The sequence below is a fragment of the Phyllostomus hastatus genome, unplaced genomic scaffold (genome assembly GCF_019186645.2).
Source record: "Phyllostomus hastatus isolate PE091 unplaced genomic scaffold, TTU_PhHast_1.1 phas_scaffold_93, whole genome shotgun sequence".
NCBI lineage: Eukaryota > Metazoa > Chordata > Mammalia > Chiroptera > Phyllostomidae > Phyllostomus > Phyllostomus hastatus.
The window spans coordinates 39,529,609-39,552,891 of NW_025334042.1; the positions used below are offsets into that span (position 1 = coordinate 39,529,609).

The 23,283-nt window shown below is 34.8% G+C and overlaps 1 protein-coding gene across 1 annotated transcript in view; it reads right to left on the bottom strand.

Moving 5' to 3' along the window:
• The window catches only part of LOC123812776 (solute carrier organic anion transporter family member 1B3-like), a 43,628-nt gene that overhangs the window by 10,111 nt on the left and 10,234 nt on the right, over positions 1-23,283 (bottom strand). Inside the window, 9 exon segments of the mRNA XM_045829641.1 lie at positions 661-826; positions 3,829-4,024; positions 5,369-5,533; positions 9,397-9,639; positions 12,364-12,462; positions 12,638-12,784; positions 14,295-14,416; positions 17,507-17,639; positions 20,055-20,196. Coding sequence (XP_045685597.1) covers positions 661-826; positions 3,829-4,024; positions 5,369-5,533; positions 9,397-9,639; positions 12,364-12,462; positions 12,638-12,784; positions 14,295-14,416; positions 17,507-17,639; positions 20,055-20,196 — 1,413 coding nt within the window.

Consider the following 23,283-nt stretch of genomic DNA (forward strand, 5'->3'; position numbering starts at 1 on the left):
AAAACTGACTCCTGCATAAGATTTAAATACTATATATTTTGATGCCAAATGAATATGGGTATAAAAATAACCTAAGTATTTCACTAAAGAAAAAAGGATCATTGTAATTATCCATTTAAAATAACTACACATTTTGAGTGGTTTGATTCAATCTTCATTGTATATTTTCCATTACCATTTAGTCTCCTTTTACCCGCCTGCCCTCTGCAAATTCCACACAGTTGTCCATGTCCATGAGTCCTTTTTCCTTTTTGTTCAATCCCGCCACCCCCAAGCCTCCCCCTGCTGCCTACCACCCCACACTAACTTTTTAGATATCTTAAATGCATTTAAATTCTAAAAGGTCATATTCTTATATACTCAAGAGGAAAAAAATTTGAGTAGCCTGCAATGAAAATTCAAGCAACAGAAAATCTTGTTTGTGTCCCAAGTCAAATTTTGTTCTATTTCTACATAAATCTTATAAAATCCAAGCAGAATTTTATATGAGGCTTTGTTTATACAAGATCACAGCCATTACAATGACACAATACTGGAAATCTTTTTCTTTTATCTTTTTACCGAAGCCACAATTATAGAAAAGTTTGATAAGTAATTGTTAAATCAATATCTGTGATTTTGATTAAGGAGAGGAGGGAAAAAAAAAACCCTAATACTCACCATAGGCTTTTTATTACCACTTGAAGATTTACATCCTGCTAGACAAGGGGACATGTAAGTTATTCCATTGCTCCCACAGACTGGTTCCCACTGGCTTTCATCACAATTGCAATTTGAGTTGCAATCAGAAAGTGGTACATTTATGTGAGATGCCACTGTATTATTTCTGGAAATATATGATATACATATATCAAAAAGAGAGACAGAGAAAGAGAGAGAAGGAAGAAGGGGGGGGTAAGGTGGAAGTAAAGAAGAAAAGGAAAGGAAGGAAAGAAGAAGAGAGGTAAGAAGACGGCAGAGAGGGGAGGTGAGGAAAGGAGAAATAAGGGAAAGAGTTGTCCTTTAATTCAATAGGAAAATTTGATAAGTAATGATGCCAAAATGGCAAGGTTTTATAGAGCTTATTAGCTTTTTCACCCTCCATCTTTACCCAGACATGATTTTTGATCTAGATAAGGTAAATTTAAAATAATAAAAGAAACCAAAGAGGTTAGGTAAGACTTAGACAAGAGGTCTTTGTGATTCTACCACTTCATTTTCTATTACTCAGTTTCTCTGCAGCAGGGTGATGGCATTAGACTAAGGCTCCTCCCAGCTCACTGTAAAGTCCCATAAGTCTGTGAATGTTATTCAACCAATTTAAATTTACTATCTATATTTTCACTACATAGGAAAATAATTCAACATGGTTAAAGCAGAATCCTTGAGGCTAATTTTTTTTTTTAAATCAAGAAAAATACCATCAGTTGAGAGAAACTAGAAAAATTCCATATATTTTTAAAATAAAACTTCAACATACTTTATAATAACTTACTATAAAACATGGTTATATTTGTAAAATATAATCTTAAAACACTGCTAAAATGATAAAATAGAACTTTTGTGTAATTAATTTTCTGCTTATAATTTTTTTTTAAGATTTTATCCATTTTATTTTTAGAGAGGGAAGGGAGGGAGAAAGAAAGAGAAACATCAATGTGCAGTTTCTAGGGGCCGTGGCCTGCAACCCAGGTATGTGGCCTGACTGGGAATCGAACCTGCGACACTTTGGTTTGCAGCCCGTGCCTAATCCACTGAGCTACCCCAGCCAGGGCTGCTTATAAATTTTTAAAATAATTTTTTTGTTTTTGGTAAAAGTCTTGATAATAATTAAGGGTTGATCAATCTTTTTAAATGGGAAATTGATTTACATGAAAAAAGAGAAAAGTAGATTCCAAAACTCCAAAATTCTATTATAAATAATTTTACTAAAAAGCATCTAATAGCTAACTCCACCTGGGGTCATATGACCTGGGCAATGGTTAATGAGGTGGTCCAGACACCGCAGTCAGAAACTCCCGTGCTCACATTCCTTCTTTCACGTCTGGGCAATGTGACTGCTCTTCCTAAAATCAGTTCTGCCATTTGTAAGTCATATATGATGACATCAAATCAAACTCATAGGAATTTTGGGGAGGTGAAAATGAATTTGGCAGTTCTCAAAGTTTTTGTTCTCAGTAGCCCTTCACACTGAAAAGTTTGGGGGCCCTCAATGTTTTTGTTCAAGTGGGGTGTATCTGCTGATATATACTCTATTAGAAAGTAAAGCTAAGAAAACATTAGTACACGAGAATTTACAAGCACACATTCATTATCCAGCAGACTAGTGTCATCATTGCCTGTCTCACAGGCTTAGAAAATGCCACTATACATTCATGAGAAAAGGAGAATGAAAGAGTGAATGCTATCTTGGTATTATTTTTAAAATACTTTAAAATATGTTGACACTCTGATAAGCTCTCAGGGACCCCTACAGACCCTCTTCTGAGACTCTCTGCACTAACTCACACTGTAAGAATCTACCCCCGTGACCAGCATTTCATAGATGCTGAATACACTGATCCTACATTTCCTCTCCTCAGACTGTGAAATCCATGCAAGCATTGATGTAACAGATAAATCTCCTTGACTTTTAAGGAGGCATTTTGTAGAATTTTACTGATTGAAAAATATTCCACAGGACTGTAGCTGCCTTCTTTTGAACAGATGGCACCGTTAACTTGTTTTCAGGGGCCTGGCTAAAGGCTAAAGAAAGCCTGCCCCAAACCGATGATGTGAATGAAGCAGAGCCATCTGAAGGCATTGTCGACTTCAGACAAGTCGCAGTTTCTCTGAGTCTCAACTCATAAAAAAAGGGAATATAAAAGGGTCAGGCTGCATGATCCTAAGGTTCTTTTACCTGTAAAGTTCAATGCTCTAGGTACTCTGTATTTTGATTTAACAGTAGAGTACGTGACAATGTATAGAAATAATAACAGCCAGGATTAGGAGGAAGCCAGGAGATAATGCAAGACTAGGTTGGCAAGCCTCCAATAACACGATGATGCTTCAGTAAGGAAATATAGGAATATTTGACAAGTTAAAATTGCTACTTTGTAAGATCTAGAGTGTAAAAGCTCAGAACCCACAATAAGCAGTTAAAGAGCATGGTGACTGAACTGTGATTCAAGGATCTTTGCTTGTTACTTGAATGGGAGCCTTCCCAAATATGAACCTTCCTAAACTTAAGCTGTTGGCTGTATTTACGAGATGATACATATGCGCAGGAATCTTGCCCTTGATTTGGGGTAGAGATTGGAGTAGTCAGAATAATTCATAACACTTGATAATAATAAAAATGAAAGGTTTTCTAGACTCTGATATGCACTTATATACAGGATATTTATCAATCCTGTTAATGAAGACAGTGCCAGAGGAAGCAGTATTTGTTTGCAGAAAAGGTGAACTCAGTAGTACAAGGTAAGGAAATGTTTCCTTGTAAAGATAATTGTTAAACATCAAAATTAACTGCAGATATAGATAGTTCAGTCACTTTTAGAAAATGTCATTTATATTCACCTCATGATCCATCCAAGAATATAATGATTAAGGCTAAGAATTTTGGAGTGAAAAACCCTAAATTTGAGTCAAAATCTTAACATTGCTAGCCATGTAATTTGTGTACCCCTCTAAACCTTACACTTCTAATCTATAAAATTAGGCTTAAAGTATGCATCACTCACTGTAAGCACCCCATAAATGATAACTATTGTCACAAACTATGTAGTTTTTTAAAGATTTTTTTAACCTTGTACTGTTTTACATTCAACAGTTTATACATTGTGCAACTATATATTGATATATACAAACCCATCATAGGTCAAGGTTAGACCGGCAACTGGTTTGTTTTCACAGAAGAGTGCAAAATTAAAGAGGTGTAGTGTGAAGATCACAATATTGATACAAAATAAAAATTTGGCAATTCCAAGCAAGGTAAATTTGAATTTTTTAATGATATATCCTCCTGTAAACATTCCAGTTGCAAGAGATGGAAGGGTTATAGCTCCTAGAAATAAAAGAAAAATTGTAATTATATACAGTTATTCTGAAATGGCTTTACATACAAAACACTGTGAACAGCAGCCAAATTTATTATGACCTTATTACTTCTTAAGAATGGCAGATCCAGATGGACGCAAGCAACCAGTATACAATGTGGGAGAGATGAAAATAATTTCTTACTGCCAATGCTGAGGGTTTGGTTTCCCAAAAGCAAAAGTCAGTGACAGAATATTTTTATATCTGTATAGATGGTTTCTATGAGATGCTATTTCATCCTGGAAATCAACTTCCAGGAGAGACTTTTTTCCTATCATCTAAAATCCTTTACATCTCCTCAAAATGAAAAGTTCTAATTCTTAAACACACTCCAAACTTACCCAGTACTTTAGAATTGAATACTTGAATTAATATCTCTTTTTTATTAATTCAAACACACAATATACCCTGAGATGATAAACAGATTTATATACAGTATTAAAAATGATTGATCCCTCTTATAAGTTTTCATTTCATTGTACTGCAAGAGTTATTAAATATGAAGAATGCTCTAACAAAAAATTCAGGATGGGAAAATTACTGAGTCAAACTTCACTCTTCCAGTTCAATCTTTTATCTCAAATTCAATATGAGCATCATAAATAATTAAATAATTATCATTTTCTTATTTATTTGTGACCTATTCATATACCACTTGATATAAATTCAATTTAATTTATCAAATATTTATTAAGTTTCTACAATGTTCTGGGCATTGTACTGGGTAATGTACTGCTCTTAAGAATCTGATATTATCCTGGGTGTAGGGGAAGAATGATATAAGAAGACCATTCCTTCATGAGCAAGCCTCACTATGTTGTGCTAAATGAATATTGTAGCTAAACAAACAAACAAACAAACTGCTATACAATATGATATTAGTTTTGAGTTACGTAGACATCAATAACATGTTTAAATTGTTTTTCTTTGGGAAACATCACTGTTCTATTTTTTGTAAACAGTTGAGTCCTGATTCAAAGTCCATGAGTTATGGAAATACAGTAATTACATTACAAAGGGCTTTGTCTCTGGATCTCAGCACTAAATGATAAGATCCAATTATGCAGATACCATATCTGAATATTTCATTCACACACAATTTTTTCTTCAAAAATTTATTCAAAAATAATATGAGGTGCCACTTCAAATTCAGAACAATGATATCACAAGATTGACAAATTTGATAAGATTTGCAAGAGAATAAATTGAAATTATATTTACTAACATATGAAATTGCCATCACAATATCACTCACAACTCAATTACTTGGGAGTATATTATTTATCAAGCAAACACAAACAATGTATCTTACCAATCACCAAGTTTGTTTCAGAGGCTGACTTGTCATATTGTTGTTCTATGTATTTGAAGACATAAGTAACAATAGCAATATAGGCACTGGCTTGCACCAATGTCAGCAACAAATACAAAACATATAAGGGATTGGTAAGGATGCTTTTCAAGGACTGGAAAAAATCTATAAAAACATAAACATAAAAATAGAATACTGTAGCTTAAATATATTAATATCTTAATCTTATAAATATGTTATATAACATTTAAAATTATATAAATACATGACACCAGAAAGTCAGAATACCTGCAATCCTATCAATAATTTTTTATAAATTCCTTTAATTTTTCCATGTATACATTAATATTTACTTCGTTCCTTTTACCTTAATGGGATCATGTATATGTGCTGTTTGCAACTTGCTTTGTTCACATTGTATTTGGTTATTTTTGCCATTCTACCATACAACTACATACATGACTAACTAATTTATTCATTCATTCAACACATTGCTTCTAAGCTGGAGATGAGACAACATGTTTGCATTCAAAAAACAAAAGTTAGGAAGACATGAACTGTCTCTATTAGCACTTAATAATGTAATTATTAAATAGAAATTTACCTAAAGACAATATAATGCAAAGCTCACAGAAATAAGAGTAAGACTCAAAAGTTGATCATGAAGATCAACAGGTCCCTTGTTATTTGGCACACAGCTTTTCTACAATAAAACTATTGTGTCAGTACACCTGGCAGTATTATACATCACTTTTCTCAAGGTGCAAGGAGAGTCAGAGAATAATGATGTGTCTCAATTGATACTATGCCAATAATAGTACAACCACCTGCACCTACAAATAGAGGGGTAACAAATTCATAACTTCTGTCCATGGAAGAATTCTGTGGTCTGGGTCTGTGATTAGTAAGTCAAACAGCTATATTGGGAGTTAAAGTGAAAGGGGCTACTTATAAAAACAGGCAGGGTAGCAAAGTCCAAAAGGACTGAACCAGATACTCAGAAATAGTTATTTCTCAATAACTATTAACTATTTGAGAGATAGATCCCGCAGGCTTTGAAAGATCTTGTTCTGTAGATCACTGAAGGTTTTCATTAGATCTGGTCAGAATCTAGCCTTCTTTCCAGTGGCAACTAAAAATAGTTTTATCTGCTGTAAGCAGAAAGGAGAGTTACGGCAAACAGTGTGGAAGAAGGAAAAAGAAAATTTATAACTGGACTAAATAATATTTAAAATTATCTGGCCAAAGCATGCTAAACTTCTCTCACAGTGCCCCACAGTCTGGAGGACCCCTGACTGGTGAGGCGACCTAGGTAAGTGGTGATGCTGGGCCATGAGCAACGGGGCAGGAGTGCTTGACGGATCACTGACTTTTCAAGGAGGGTGGGAACTTGGGTGTTGTCTGCTCTGAACTTCCACACAATCATGATCCACAATGTATCCTCAATAATTGGATTGATAAACAAGTCAAGGGACATTAAGCTAATGTCCTCAGAAAGAAATTTGCTCCATTTTTGGCCAATTCTTATTGTTAATAATTTTATTTACAAATTGTTTTTGTAATGAACTGAAATATTTCTTTCTTTCTTTCTAGTTAGTCCTATTTCTATTCAAAAACATATAGAACAAATGCAATTTTGTTTTTTCTGACTTAGTGGTCTTAGTTATTTTATCATTCCTAACAGCATGTAATTAAGGGCCTCTTTACTATTCTGCTATTCTGGTCACTATCTAACAAACAGTTGATAATATACATGATATTTACATGTGTCCTATTTCTGTATATTCATTACCCTCTTCATTCTTTTGGGGCTCACAGTCCATTATGTTCTTTTCGGTTTGAGTCAATCCACTACTTTTCATGGATTTGAGCTGGTACAGTGGAAACAGCATAGACCAAGTAAAATTTTCTTGGTATGCTATTTTTTAGTGTACATGTTAAATTTCAGAAGCTTCTAACTCAGTAGTGTGCTGATAAATGTTTCATTGACTCTTGGGAAAATAAGGCCTGATCTGTAGTATTTCCCAGTTCACACAGTAATAAATGATGGTAAATTCCCCCACAATGGCCAATGTCAAGCTTCCAGTGTAGCTGACAAATGAACAGTCCTATCTCACAAGCCAACAGATGCTGGCTCCATCATTCTGTTGGTCTCAGATTAAAGTGATGGGGAGGAGAATGTAACAATCGAGAGAGTATAAGAAACTATGAGAGGGAGAACTCGGGCTATACCTGAGAATATTTAATTCACTTCAACATAAAAAGGTTGTCAAGGTGTTGGGAACCACTCTGCCTAGTATCAGAAACTGTAACCCCCACCAAGGCTAAGGCTGAGGGAACGACCTTAGACCCTAAGCCAGCAAGGAGACAAAATCTTATCTCCCTGGCTTAGGAGCACTACTTCTGCTCCTTTCACTTCATCCATAGCTGGTCCCCAATGCTTGGTTGGTTAGCCAATGATGGGTAAGATTCCCCAAGAGGGGAACCATCTAAGACAGGCACGATCATGTGGGAGGCCCCTAAGGAAGGATTTTGGGAACTACAACAAAAGGGGGTGATGGACCCTTGCCCCTCAGCTTTGACAAAGCTTGAGTCCTCATTGTCTGTGAGAAAACCTAATCTCTTGGCTGCCTTACTTCCCTTGCTCCACCTAAGCCTGAAACAATGACAGAGGGTGGTGCAGCCCTGTGCTGGAAAGGGCAGGTTCCCTGGGCAATCAGGCCAAAGAAAGAATATGTAAAATCCTGTGAAACCTGCTTTGTTTAGAATGCTCTCCATGAAATGATAAGGGTCCAAGCAAGAAGTAAGTTTGTTCCTCAAAGTTTTACAACTCTTTAGCTATCTGACCATAACTCAAAATAGGCCCTCAGAGTTCCTTGTTATCTATTGTTTGATCCTTACTTCCTGGCAATAATTAATGACCTTTGCCTGAATTCCTGTGTAAACAAACCCAATAAAAGCCTGCTCAGGTGGGAGAATGGGGTGCTCTCCACTAGAGAGAGTGGCCATTTCGTCCCTATTTCTCCACAGGATTTGGTTGTCCATGTGTATGTTTTTCTTGTGTTTCAATGAGCCATCTGCAGCGTTCCGAGGTCACTGCCGGTTGGTGGCCGAGACATCAAGGGATTAGGCATTGCTTCACTTTGGTTTTTATCTGCCACCATTTCTGTGCAATGTGGAGGCGCACTAGCTCCTGCTTGCTTCCACTACCTTGCCCTGACTGCTGCTGGACCATTCTCCAGGTGATTGCTCCTAAGCTGTTCTCCCCTACCCCTCAGGGCTCATGACTGAGAGGGATGGCACTAGCAGATGGCGGACGATCATTATTCATGTGACTGAATGCGAGCATCTTAGCTACTGCTAGTGCTGCTACTTTTTAAAAAATGTTTAGGTAAGCAAACTTTTTTCTATGTGATTACAAAGAAAAAAAACATGTTACTTTATTTATCTAGAGAGAAATCTCTGATTTCTTTCTCTTTACTCCACCTCTCCACCTAAGAAAAGTTAAGTTGCCAAGTTATAGACACTGAGAAATTCTTATATCTAACATTACCAGAACACTTAAAGACTATATTGCAATTGTCTATATGCTTCTTGGTACAACCCACTAGATTGTAAATTCTAGGAAAATAGGCAATATTCTATCACCTAGGCATGGTACAGTGCCTGGTACTATTTTTGAATGAATGAAAAAAAATGAATGAAATATAACAGTCCTTTTAACCCTCATGGGTCACAGCATATTATTTTGAAATGAATGTATACTCTTTGGTTTATAAGTAACATATTTTTAATCTTTGGTTGGTTTCTCCCTGCTAAAGACTACAAATCTAGTCCTCTTAAGGAGTTGATTTGTGTTCAGAAAACATTTACTAATCTTAGTAGGAATCTTAGAAAAATAGTTCAGCTCAATTCAGTGCAGAATGGTTATCTCTAGATGATTTGAGCATGAAATTGTTTGGGAATACTCACTCCTCCCTGTCACTGGGATTCACAATTCCAAATGGCAATAAATATGAAGTACTTACCAGTTAAATTTTCAGTCACATTTTTCCTATGGTCAACTGGACTAGCCACTTGACTCTTTTCCTCATTTATTTTGAGTACATGCAATGATGCTGAACCTTTCCTTTCTTTCTGTGGCTCATCCAGATTTTTGGGCAAGAAAAAAAATGGTATGGAAGTAATAATAGAAAATAGTCCAGCGGTCAGGAAGCCAAGCCACCAAGCACCAACCCAACGGGAGTCCTTAGGAGTTATTCTTATACTGCCTATAATAAAGGATTAGGAGAAGACAGCAAAAAAATTACTTTAAAATGCAGTAATTCTGGGCAATAAGGGTAATAATGATTGTTCTCCTCCACAGAAACAAATAAACTATATTTTATCAGTTCTGAGACACTATTTTCTTTTTTTCACATGTTGACATCTCTTAAATCAGGATAAGCTTAAAACTTAATAATATCATATAATTGCTATTGTGCAGGAATCAATCATGTCATTGACTGAGCAGGTGTGAATTTGATGACTTTTCTGATGACATTAACTGGACAAAGTCATTATTGAACATTTAAGACTGCAAGCCACTGAGATACCAGTTATGGAAGGCATAAAAATCCTTGCTCTTGTCTGAAAACTATTGGCACCATCTGCTGAGGTTAAGAAAGCACCAACAACAAAATTGACAGAAGTTTGCAAGAAATTCTCAGAGCCAATCGTAGTGCCCCCCAACCTCACACAAGAGCCTGCATTTCCAACTCTTTGACAGCACAGAAGACGATATTGGTGAAGATATACACACAATGTAATCTGACCTTAAACATAACCAGCAGTGTTGTACTCTAAAATTCAGGGATAATTTAACTATTTTATTTAAATTATATTTTTCCTGAAGGCATGCATGAGCAAACATTATATCTAAACAAGTATAAATAAGCTATCTCAATAAGCATAAACATGCTAAGTAATAAGAAAGCACAATGCACATGTAACATACACACCATAGAAGTTTGACGCACAGTAATGGTGCCACCACACTTTGACCTATCAGAAAACTTAGTAACATGACAAAATGTTGACTTGATTTAAAACTGTATAGAAATAAATGTAGAAGAGGGGATGGGGGATAAGTGATGATGAAAAAATAAAAATTAAACTAAAAATAAATTATTTGTTCTATTTATTGGACTAGCTTTCAAGTATGCACAGATCAAAGTTTAAGATTGATTTACATGATCATATTGTTTCATAAAACTGATCACATTGTTTCATAAACAGCAACTCAGATTTTAGAATATGATTGGTAAGAAGAGTGACTTCATCTACGTGCTAAGTATTTATTCATGAAATGTCATTTTGATAACATTTTTCCTGTTCTATCACTGGTATACATATAGGAACTAGAAGTCATAATCTAGTTAAACAGGGCATGTCAAAGTGTTTTCCTTTTTTTTTTTTAAGATTTATTTACATTTAGAGAGAAGTGAAAGGAGGGAGAGAAACATCAATGTGAGAAAGGAACATCATTCGATTGCCTTTCAAACGCACCCAACTGTATGTGCCTTGGGGACTGAACCCACAACCCAGTCATGTGCCCTGACTGGGAATCAAACCAGCAACCTTTCAGTTTGCAGGACAATGCCTAACCAACTGAGCCACACTGGTCAAGGCAGTCAAAAAGTTTTCCATGGCTCACACACTGTCTTAAAAATTGAAAAAATGATACATAAGAATCTGGTTTTCCTTGAAAACCAATCACTAAATCTTGTCAATGCTGGATCGAAATTTCTGTATGAAAAGGATAGGTTGAGGCTGAGTAGTGCCTGTACTTTTTGGTGTGTGGGGAAGCCAGTTAGTCTACCATCAATTCTTCCCAGTTGACTACCACACCTGACACTCTTGACTCACTTAAGTTATCTCTTTGGCTCCTCTAGGCAATGGATTTTGCCAAAGTCTACTTTCTCACATGTTTATATCATACTCATGGCTGAATAAGAGAAGATATAATAAGGTCTAAACATTCAGTGGTAGAAATGGAATTAACAGGAATTCTAAAATATTGTGTGAGAAGTGACTTCTAATTTTAGAAAGAAGTTACAAAACTATTAACCTAAAGACTCTAACAATTTATTTCTGTACTCTTTGTGATAAAAAACAATGATGAATGTGGAGGTGAATGAGTAGAAATGTACAGAATGTGAACCTGAACTCTAATTTACATGTCCAAAATAGAAGATACAAAACTTTTCAACAGGTACTTGCTTAAGCTTTATATTATAAAACACTTTCAAGTTTGTGGTTATTGTTGGCCTACTGTGACGTCTACTCCATTTTGAAAATGAACTCTTTGATCTCCTTGGAGATCTATTCTAGTCCTGGTGGGATAGAAAATAAGATAAGTTTATTCACAAGCATGAATTACTTACTATATGTTAAGTCAGAAATCATCTTAATATGTCCTAAAAAAGATGGCAGGTGAGCCACAGATGTTCATGGCTCATTGTATGAGGGCTGTGATAAAGGCATGTTCTTGGTGACCAAAATAGAGGCACTTAACTTTGGGCTAGTTAAGAATGATTTCTTTAAAGAAAGTACAGTAAGTTTTCACTGAGCAGGAGCCACATTTTGGAAGAGACTTTAAGAACCATGTAAACAGAAAATGGAGAGAAGGTTTTCCAAGGGTAAATGCAGGGAGGTGATATTACAGGGCACAATTGAAAAATGTGCCAATTAGTTTACAATTATTTTGGATGAAGTAATCTTAAGCAAGTTTGTTCAAAAAAGATGTTTAGATTTATTATAGACTTAGTGGTAAAAGCCTGGTATAGACAGGAGCTGAACTTTATGTTTATTCTGGTTATTCATACATTTATTTCCTATTTGTAACTTTTGACAAAACATCACAAAGGACTATGAGTGTTAATTCAATTATCTGGAAGAACGATGTCCTGTACTGGAAAAGCATTGTTATGGTACCTTGTTTTGATTGTACTTACTCAGGTCTACATATCCAAAATCCACATATATTTTAGCAAAGAGAGATCCCAGTGTTAGGCCGAGGATTGGACCAATCATTGTGACTGCAAATAAACCACCTGAAATATTATAAAACAATTTTATCAGGTGCCAACAATTCATGGTTCTTTTCAATGTTTTTTAAAGTAACATTACACAATAACACTTTTAATAAATAAAAGAATGAATTAAGGAACACTATTATTTGAAGGGTGGACCCAAGTAATCAAAAATCTAATATTTTCTGTACATTACCTAAATGAAGAGAAGAATCTCCTTTTTTTGCAAAATCATCCAAGTAAGCAATCCCCAAGGGTTGTATGGGGGTTTCTCCAATTCCACGAAGCATGTTACCCATTAGGACAAGCAACCACAAATATGTTTCAGATTCCTTTTCCAAACCTTTGTAGACAAGTGAATGTTTTATTTTAATAATTAATTTTAGCATTTCTATTAGAAACTCAATCATGTTAATCCCTTAATTATTCCATTAAATATTTCTGCTTTTTTCTATTTATAAGTGATTCATATTCACTTTACAAAACTTGAAAATACAGAAAAGCACAAAGAAAACAAGGAAAACTTACCTGTAATCCAATCACACACACAGAGCCACTTCTAAGGTTTGTGTACTTGTATATCTTCCGCATTTTAGTGCAAATAAAAATATGTGTAATGTTCTTTATGTTCATTATACAGTTAAATGTCCAGTTCTTATTATATTCTACTTTTGTATTACTTAACACTATATTATGACAATTTCCCATGTTATTAAGAATTCTTGTATATAAGAATTTCAATTACAGTTTAAATTCAATACTACTTTGTATTAGTTTCAGGTGTACAACACAGTGGTTAGACAATCATATCCTTACCAGGTGATCCCCCAGATATTTTCAGTGCCTGCCTGGTACCGCAGACAGTTATCATAGTACTAGTGAATGTATGCCCAATGCCCTACTTTACATTCCTAAGACTACTTGGTAGCCACCAATTTGTACTTTTCAGTCCCTTCACCTTTCTCACCAAGACCCCTAGTCCTCCTCCCCTCTGGCAACCATTGGTCTGTTCTCTGAATCTATGTGCCTGTTTTAATTTTTGTTTGCTTTATTTTGTTCTTTAGATTCCACATGTAAGTGAAATCCTATGGGAATTGTTTTTCTCTGCCTGACTTATTTCAAGTAATATTTTAATGACAGCACAGTAGTATGCTAAAAAAAGTTTCACAATTTATTTAATCTCTTACTTGTCACTCACAAAACATTTCTAATTTTTTATTCTGTTAAATAGATCACCATATCTATAATTATAAATCAATCCTTGTACATACTGATTATTTTCTTAAGATAAATAAGTAAAAGTTAGAACTGTTGATTTAAGTAGAAATTCATAATTTTGTTCTATACTATATTGAAAATTAACCTCCAAAAAGAGAAATTTATATACTCCCAGTAACACATAAATGTGTCTTTTTCCTCCACTTTATTTATTTTTATTTTTAATCTTTTCCTAATAGGCATAAAAGTCTGTAATTAGTGTTAAAATTTGTAATTTTACATGTTATAATTCATAATTATGCATTTGTGTTATAACAGGTTAAATATTTAATTTATTTAATGGTGTAACAACTTGCCATTTTTCATAAATAGCAGTTACATTTTTATATATTTATGCCACTTCCCTCTCTATTTAAATGCATTCTTTGCCAATTTTCTCCCAAAATATTTTACTCTTTTTATTATTTCTAAAAGCTCTAAATATAGTATATTAATACTACTGTAAAAATGCAAACCCTTTTCTTATTTGTTTTAAATCAATTTTGCTAATCAATTTTACAGATGTAATTAAGTTGATACATTTTAGAATATTTATTAGTGACACTAATATTCACTAGTGTCAATTCAATTCTTACCTTTTTTCTCTACCTCAGGTGATGTTTTATTGAGTAACACACTTTGATTAGCTAAACAGGTCGATAAGCTTGATGTTGAATTCTCTGATGGATTAATATAGGTTTCTTTAGAGTACCTGTAACTGTAAGAACATCACTAGATTTAAATTTTTGTTTCACTACTGAGTATTTTCACTTTTCCCAGAAGTACAGAGAACATTTCCCCTTTACATATACCATTCTCTCCTACAAATCATCAGAATTCTCTTTGTCGCCTTCCTAGCCTTTATTTTAGCTGATGGGTAAAAGTGAAACTGGAGTGTTGGTGAGAAACATCATTCACTGCTCCCCAGGCAAGGGACAGTACACATTATTGTACCACCATCCTAGGAGGGCTTGTAATCTCACCAAGATACAAATATCTTGGTTTTACGCTTTTAAAAAAAACTTGCTGACTGTATCTCCTGTTTCTCTGACTCATCTTCAAAGATAGTCACAATTTAAACTATCTGATAAACTTTGTAACATTTAATAAACTTTAGAGCAGTGTTTTCTGAATCAATCTATAATACACACTAATTCATCTGTATTTTCTATCAATAATCTGTCTGAATTTTTTTTCATGGACACATGCACACACGCACACACACTATCATAAGCCTGACCCTTCAAAACTCAGCTTAAAAAGTTCTAATCCATTTTCATTTGATGAGGAAGACCTTAAGAACCGCAGCAATAGAATAGGGTCAAATGTTGATATACCTTATGAGCTCCAAGGGCAGCCTACAGTATGCTGAACATTATACTCAGATCCAAAAAACTAGAAATAAAACAGTCTTTGTACTTAGGGAATTTTACACTAAGATGAACATATATATGATAAAAGATACAACAAATGTAATACACTGGGTCCTGAGTTGTTATGAAGTAAAAGGGGACAATCATCTTTTGTTGAGGTCGTGGAGTGAGTAGATTCGAGAAGACTTCCCAGTGAGGATGACATGTGAGATGAATCTTGAATATGGATAAGAGTTTAATAGGCAGACAACAACATCAAAAAGTATTCAAGATTGCAGGAAACACCATGTACCAAGGTATGACATATGAGGACACATTTGGAAAACTGCAGGCCCAGAATGTGGCGTTCAGCCACAGGGAGCAGTGTGAAATGAAATGAGGAAGAGCATCAGGACCACATCATTGAGCAACCTGCGTATGAAAATGGATTTATAATAGATATTAATCCACAGATGAGAAGCATTCAATATTTTTGACTGTGACCAACAATACAAAATGCATTTTCTGTCACATTTGCAATACATACATGTGCACACATGTACACACTCACAAGTCTATGCACAACCAAACCAAAAGTTTCACAGAACAATATCTGTTCCTACTCACATTGTATATTCTTCTGTTCTATTTTATTCTACTTGATCTTATTGCATTATTGGTTTCAATAATTAATCTGAATCCATTTTTTGGTCCACTAGTGGTTTAGAATCTATAGTTTGAAAAACACTGTTCTAGAAAATTGGGAGTGTCAAACAGGAGTAAAATAACTAAATTTGTATTTTAAAATGAATACTCTAACATAAAATATGAGTTAGAATGGAGTTTGCACTGGAGACAAAATGTCCAGGCCAAGAAAGGAGAGAAGCCTCAAGTAGGTTGGGGACAATGGGGAGGAAAGGATGGTACAACTTGGACAGATAAGAGAGAATAAGCAAGGTTTGGTGACACCGGTCATTTGTGTTGAAATAAAGAAAGAATCTAAGATGAAGCCCTTGACTTTGGCTTGAGTTCCTTTGTGGCTAAATACAAATCACTGAAAGAATGCATATGAATGGTCAGAGCTGATTTTGGTACAGGGATGAATTTGGTTTGAGTATATGAGTATATGAGTGAGAAATGCCTGTAGAATGTTAAGTTGGACATAACCAGGAGGTAGTAGATTATATGGATCTTGAGTGTAAGAAAAAGTCACCACGTTTAGGGAATAGCTGCATTTAATGCATACAATCCACACGAATCATCTGGAATGAAAAGTAAAGGAGATTGAAGGGGGAACTTAGGGGATACTGACATTATGGTGTCAGCAGCAGAAAAAAAGTGTGGGTGTAATGAGGAAACACAAAGATACGAAATAAATCAAGAGAGAATGATACAATAAAGAGCAGAAAAAGTACCAGGAAGAAGAAAGTGCTTATGATGGTCAAGTATATGGGAAAGAAAAGGAATATGATAACCAAAGGCAATTGGCTTTGGCAATAAGTACTAGGTGATTAAGGACTTTAGTAGAAACTGCTCATTGTCTTGCTACACATTCTCCCCTCCTTCCATTGTAATAGAAGGTGGAATTTTTAGCTAGTAGCATGGTGGCCCGGAATAAAGTCTATTTTCCCCATGTATTTATATCTGCATGGTGTAAAATGTAATCAAGTTCTGGGCAATATGAAGTCAGAAGAAGTGATATGCTTCCAAAAATATTCTCTAAGCCCCGGGCTGTGTGTGTTCTGTTTCTTCTGCTTACTCTTCCCTCCTCCTGTCCTGTAGCCTGGAACAACAATGCCATGATCTGGGCCATTGTGTCGGGGCTATGCAAGACAGAGCAATGTGACAAAAGCAAGTAGCAACTTACTACCCTGGGAAAGCTATATTAACTTTTTATGTAAAAAAAATAAGCTTCCATCTTATTTAAGTCATCCCTATTTTAGAGTTTCTGTCATTGATATTTGACTCTGATGTTAACTCAACAGTCACCTCAGGAAGGACTCTCTCAATGGATGTGGTAATGGGAACACCCATATGGTAGTAGGTTGAGTGAGGAAGTTTATTAAATATACAACATAATAAATACATAGGTAAAGCCATGAAATATATATGTTATACTTCTATAAAGTATGACTATAAAAAGGCATAGAGATTTTTTTTATTTCTGATGACACTGTATAACTTAATCAATGCTATTCATATTTCAGATTTAGTCAAAGCTACGTGGATAGAGCAGTTATTATTACATTAAATAATAATGACAATAACAATGAATTATTATTAGTGAAAGTAACACTAATGAGTTATTATAACATTAAAAAGTAAACTTTATTTCTACATATACTTTGTGGGTATTCTTCCAAAAGATGACTGCTTATTTAAAAGGATACAATGAAATTTTATTATTAACTTACAAGTAAAGGGCAGTTAATGGCACAGAGCCGTTTAACACTTACTGGCCCATGAAGAAATGTGGTAAAGCAGTCACAATACTTCCAATACCCATAATGAGGCAACCGATTCCAATTATCCTTGGTCTGTGTAGTTTGGATCCAAAGTAGCTCACAAATAAAATCACAAGCAAATTTCCTAGAAAGAGGCCAAAATTATTTTAATATGATTCACTCTAGCAAATCCTGAGTCCAACTTTGTGTTCAGTAGAATAGAAGGCCCTGGAATGAATACAAACAGAGCACAGGACATGGTACTTTCCCTCAAAGGTTGTGCAATTTATTGAGAAAATGAAACTCACATTAAACCACTCACTGTAAAGTTTTATGATATTAATAGTAAATAGTATAGGTTTCAAATACAAAAGAAAGCACTTGACTTACTTGGCAATATTAGTGAAGTAGAACTTTACTGAAGAATTTGGAGTTAACTGGATAGTATTAGGATGAAGAAAAATGGAGAAAATCTCTGACCTGAGAGAAAGGTCTTTATTCATGCATCTATGCATTCACTCTAGCATTCTTTAAACTCCAGTTAAGTACCTGCCACGGTGTTAGGATCCAGAAATATAAAAAAAAGAATAAACCCTGGTATCTGTCCTCAATGTACTTAGATAGAAGTAATAAAAATACACAAATAGAGGAGCTGTTATACCACAGAAAGGGGGAGCTGAAGTTAAGTAAGGGTTTTGGAAGTTTTCTGGAGGAGAGGCCACTTGAGATTTAATGTTGGGTATGGATTATTTACATTAAAAAGGGTGAGAAGAGCATTCCAAGGGAAGGGAGTCACGACCAATTCTGATCACACATGTATAATAACAAACAACAATCAAGAATTACTGAATGATGGAAAAGACAGCATGAAACAAGAGCACCAGAATGAACTGGCAGATAATAAAAGAATAGTAAAGTATTTACATTAAAAGTATTATAAAAATGTACATGTTGGGACCTGGTATGATGAGAGATAGCATCAAAAAATATTGTTAAACATAAAGATAAAAAGATACAATTTTATAAAGAATAACTTGAAAAGCAGACTGAAAATTTAATATTCATCTTATATACATTTAAGAAGAAAATAAATGGAAAGAAATAAATGTAAAAATATAAAATAAATTCCTGAGCTAAAGGAAGGCTTAAGTATTCAGATGACAATTTCTACATTTCTCCACCACAAATAATATAAAAGCAATATTCCTGGGTACATGGTAAAATTTCTGAAACTCATGGATAAAGAGTAGGTATCTCTCAGTGAGTGACAATGATACTGGTAATGATTTTTCTTGTGCAACATTAGGTGTTACAGTAGACAAATGTTTTAAATGTTCTGAGAAAAAAGATTTTTCACTTTTAATCACACTCAGACATTATCACTTGAATATGAGACTGAAGTAAATACACTTTCTAATAAGCAAAATGCCCAGAAAACTTCATGTGTTTATTTCTGGAAAAAAAAAAACAACTATGCAAAAATAATCTTCAGAAAAAATAAATGTAAAATTTAAGTCATGAAAACCAGGGAACAGTGGTAAGCAAAGAAACAAATTTTAGCAAAAATATTGAGAATAAATTTCTCAATAAAAAGAGACATACAATAAATTAAAATTTAAAGCTAATAACAGATTAATATTAAAATTCTAAATGGCTTCATTAAAGCAGGGAGGTGAAAAAGTGAAGGGTACTTTAGGGTATAAAATCTTTTGAATCATGAAAAGTCAGAATCACAACAGAAACATAGATGGCCTTCCTTTACACGATAATTTTTTAAATACCCAATATCTAAATATATTTTAAATAAAATTAAAAGATAAGTAACACATTGTAGAAAATATTTGTACTCTATACAACAGACATAATTTTTGAGTCCTTTTCAGTTATTAAACAGTGAAAAAAGAGAAAAAATGGACAGAGGTAATGAGCTACCAATTTATAAGAGAAAATAATGTTGGACAATCTTACAAAACCTCACCATTATGAGAGATATCCAAGTCAAAATGGAGACAACAAAGCAACACATTTGAGGTCCTAAAGAAAAAGAGTTTTAACTCCAAATTTTATATCCAGTTAAACAGTAGAAACTTAACACAGGTTGCTCTAAAGCTGTTTCTCCTTCCTCAAATCATCAGAATCAGAATCCTCTCTCCAACCTTTTTTTGAAACTTTTTTTTTTTTTTTGCCTTAGGGAATCTTGAGAGAGGGCAGGTAAAGCCCTGAAAACTATTTGTTTGCAAGTAATGAGATTGTGTAGACCAGGGTGTTTCATCATTGGCTCTAGGGATGTTTTGGGATGGATAATTCTTTGTTGTGTGGACGGTCCTGTGCATTGTGGGATGTTCAGCAGCATCCTTGGCCTCTACTGCGAAACGCATCGGCAAACCCCCTTCTCTCAGTCAAGACAAGGGGAAGGGCCTTCAGATATCGCCAAACAGACCCTGGGGTGGGGGGCAAATTCATCTCTGGTTGAGAACCAGTGGTGTAGAGAGTGTATGAATAGTTTTTACCTCTGCAAATCTGGTTACCAAGTAGTAATCAAAAGAGAAATAAAAATTACCAATTTCAAAGCTTCCATCAATTATGCCAACAACAGAGGATGATAAGTCGAATCTCCTTTCTATTTGGGTGATGGAACTTTTCATGATCATGCCGCCCATTGCCTTAGCGATAAAGCTGAGTGAGAGGGCTGCTAAGAAAGTCTAAGAGAGAGCAGGAAAAGGGAAAGTGCTTAGTCACAGAAATACATATTTATATACTCATAGAATTAAAGTAGCTTTTCTTCTTTACTTAAAATATGATTTTATCATATCTACCTACCTTTCTTCTGCACCATTTGGCACTTCTTAGCCCTTTGAATGTTGGCGTCGCTATGGTGATAAAGCACCATTTTCTAACGTGATTACATCAGATTAATAGAGCAGTACAGATCATATTTCTAATTGGTGTTATTAGCTGATGTATGAAAAAACTAGATAATGTCTGAGATGGCCATGAGATAAGCTATTATTTATTTCCAAGTGAATAGTGTGGGCTAACTTTGACGACAATGGCTAGATATTCTCAAACATAGCAAGCCAGCTGGCACACAGAAATCTTTTCATTTATGAAACATCACTATTATTGGAGCAATCCAAATTAAGAAGAAAACAAAGCAATATATTCAATGTTCTAAAACAGAGTTTAACATCAGTGATTACAGGTATTGTATTTTCAATTTCACTTTAACAAAATTTATTGACATCCTTTTGACAGTCCACATTCATATCTGTAAGTAAATTTCTTTTGCTTCTAGTATGAAAATCTAAGCTTGTTATGAACTGCACATGGGCCTTCCCCACCCAGTTCATGGAGCCTTCATAGAGCTGGCTTTTCTCTCTCTCTCTGCCATGTGAAGACCAAGGAAAAAACATAACTATCTGAAAACAAAAAGAGGGCTCTCACTGGAACCCAACCATGTCTGCACCCTGATCTCAGGCTTCCAATCCCCAGAACTGTGAGAAATAAATTTAACTTGTTTAAGCCACTGAGTCTCTGGTATTGTTTTTTTCCTTTTTTTAATAGAAGGCCATGCTGACTTAGACAAACAGTTATCAAAGAATGAAATACAAAAGTAGAAAGATATCCAAACAAATTTAACTATGCAGGTACGAGGAAGGAAAAAAACACATAGGAGAACGTTAAATTTTTCCAATGAAGTGAAACAAAAATTATGAAGATTTTCAAGGGAAGTCAATTCTGACAATCATAGAATTATATACAACCTTACACCATAGAACAAAAATGAAAAATGTTTGGGTTCTAATCATTTCAAAAATCATGTTATTGGTGCCAGAAAAAGAAAAGAAAACATATGGTGGGGCAAAGGTAGGTTTACTGTTGTGAGTACGTGAAACACAGAGTTTGTTCTTGAATTAGCATTTATTAATCACTGTATTGTCTCCAGACAAACAAGTGTAAACCTGCTTTTCCCCACCCTGTAGGTATGGGAGTGAGGTCAGCAAAATGGCAGAATCAAAAGCCCTCACCCTTCTTCCCCCAAGGAGACATGGGTTTAAAAACAACAAACCGAACAAATGCCTCTGTGAGAAATGCATAAATCAGTTAAAATATTTCTGCATCGTAGCCAGTGTGAAGCCAATTGTATGAAAGCCCAGGAGGAAAATTTGTGACCTCTCAACTCTCCGACCAGAGCATTCTGCCCCGCAAGCGCAAGCAGGGTTGGTACAATTGGGACAACATTTCCAACTCCTGTGTTTTCCCTGCAGAGAGAAAAAAACAAAAAACAAAAAACAGTAGAACTTATGTCCAACGTCCTGACTGGAAGGGGTTTAGCTGAGGAACTAATGTATCCTAGCACTGAGAGGAGTGAGTTTCTTCTAGGTTGAGGGTTTCAAACAATAAAAAAATCACTCAGGAGAACCTGCAGTACCAAAGGTTGACACTAGATGGAGCGCCAGTATTGTGATTTAACTATAATACCAGCGAGGCTGTAGTATCTTAGACAAGACACCAGGGGAAGCTTCTAAGTGAAAACCAGCAAATCTCTTCAAATAACTCAAAGAAGACCTACACATAGAAAAAGCTTGGGAGGTCTCCAGAATTGCGTGACTAAGTAGTGAAAAATCATCTCTATAGAAAACCAGACAACAAATTCTGAAAGAGTTGGTTGGTTAATCAATTGCCAAAATTCCAACAAAAAGTAACAAGACATAACAAGAAAAAGGGAACCAAAACACGTTTAAAGAAACATGTTAAATCTCAGAAATTTCCCTTAGAGAAACAAAGATGTATGAATTGTCATAAAGAGTTCAAATTTACCATCATAAGTATGTTTAGAGAATTAAAGGCAGTACAGATGTATACCTAATTGAAAAATATATTTTTTAAATTATGCAAAAACAAAATAAGAATATTAACAAAGAAATAGAAACTATGAAGATGGACCACAGAGAAATTATGGAACTGAGAAACACATTACTTGAATTGAAAACTTCACTGAATAGTAAATTTGACCAGACAGAAAAATGAGTTAAAAAACTCAGAGACTCAGTCAGGGGGCTGAGCAGACTCATGGGACACCCTCAAGCGGAAAGGCACATGCATTAGGAGGGAACCAGCAGAAGAAAGAGAGGAAGGGGCAGAGAAATTATTTGAAGATGTAGTAACAGTAAAACTTCCCCCAAACCTGAGGAGAAATTTACCTACAAATTCAGTAAGTTGAAACAACTCTCTCCAGGATACAGGTAATGAGACTTCAAGACACATCATAATAAAGCTGTTGAGAGTCACAGACGAAGACAAAGTCTTGGGAGCAGTAACAGAAAACTGACTCCTCACAAGGGAAATCCCATTAGATTATCATCAGATTTCTCAGCAAAAACCTTGCAGGCTAAAAGGGAGTGGGATGAAATATGCAAAGTACTCAAGAAAGAAGACTGCTAACTAAGAATATTATATCCAGCAAAACTGTCCTTAAGCAACAGAGGAGAAATCCAGGCTTTCCTGGATAAGAAATGCTAAGGGAATTCATCACCAGTAGATCTGCCCTACAAGAAACACTGATGGGAATCCTACAAGTTAAAGTGAATGGATGATTAACAAAACAAATACCAAATTATAAAATTTCCCAGTAAAGGAAATATAGGGTGGAACAAATGTGGTTTTATAGTTGTCCATATGGAAAATAATACAATAATTAATAAATAATAGTACAGGAATAAACTGTGTTTTGCATCTCACAACTATAAACCTACTTTTGCCTCACCTTGTACAGAACTCACATACAT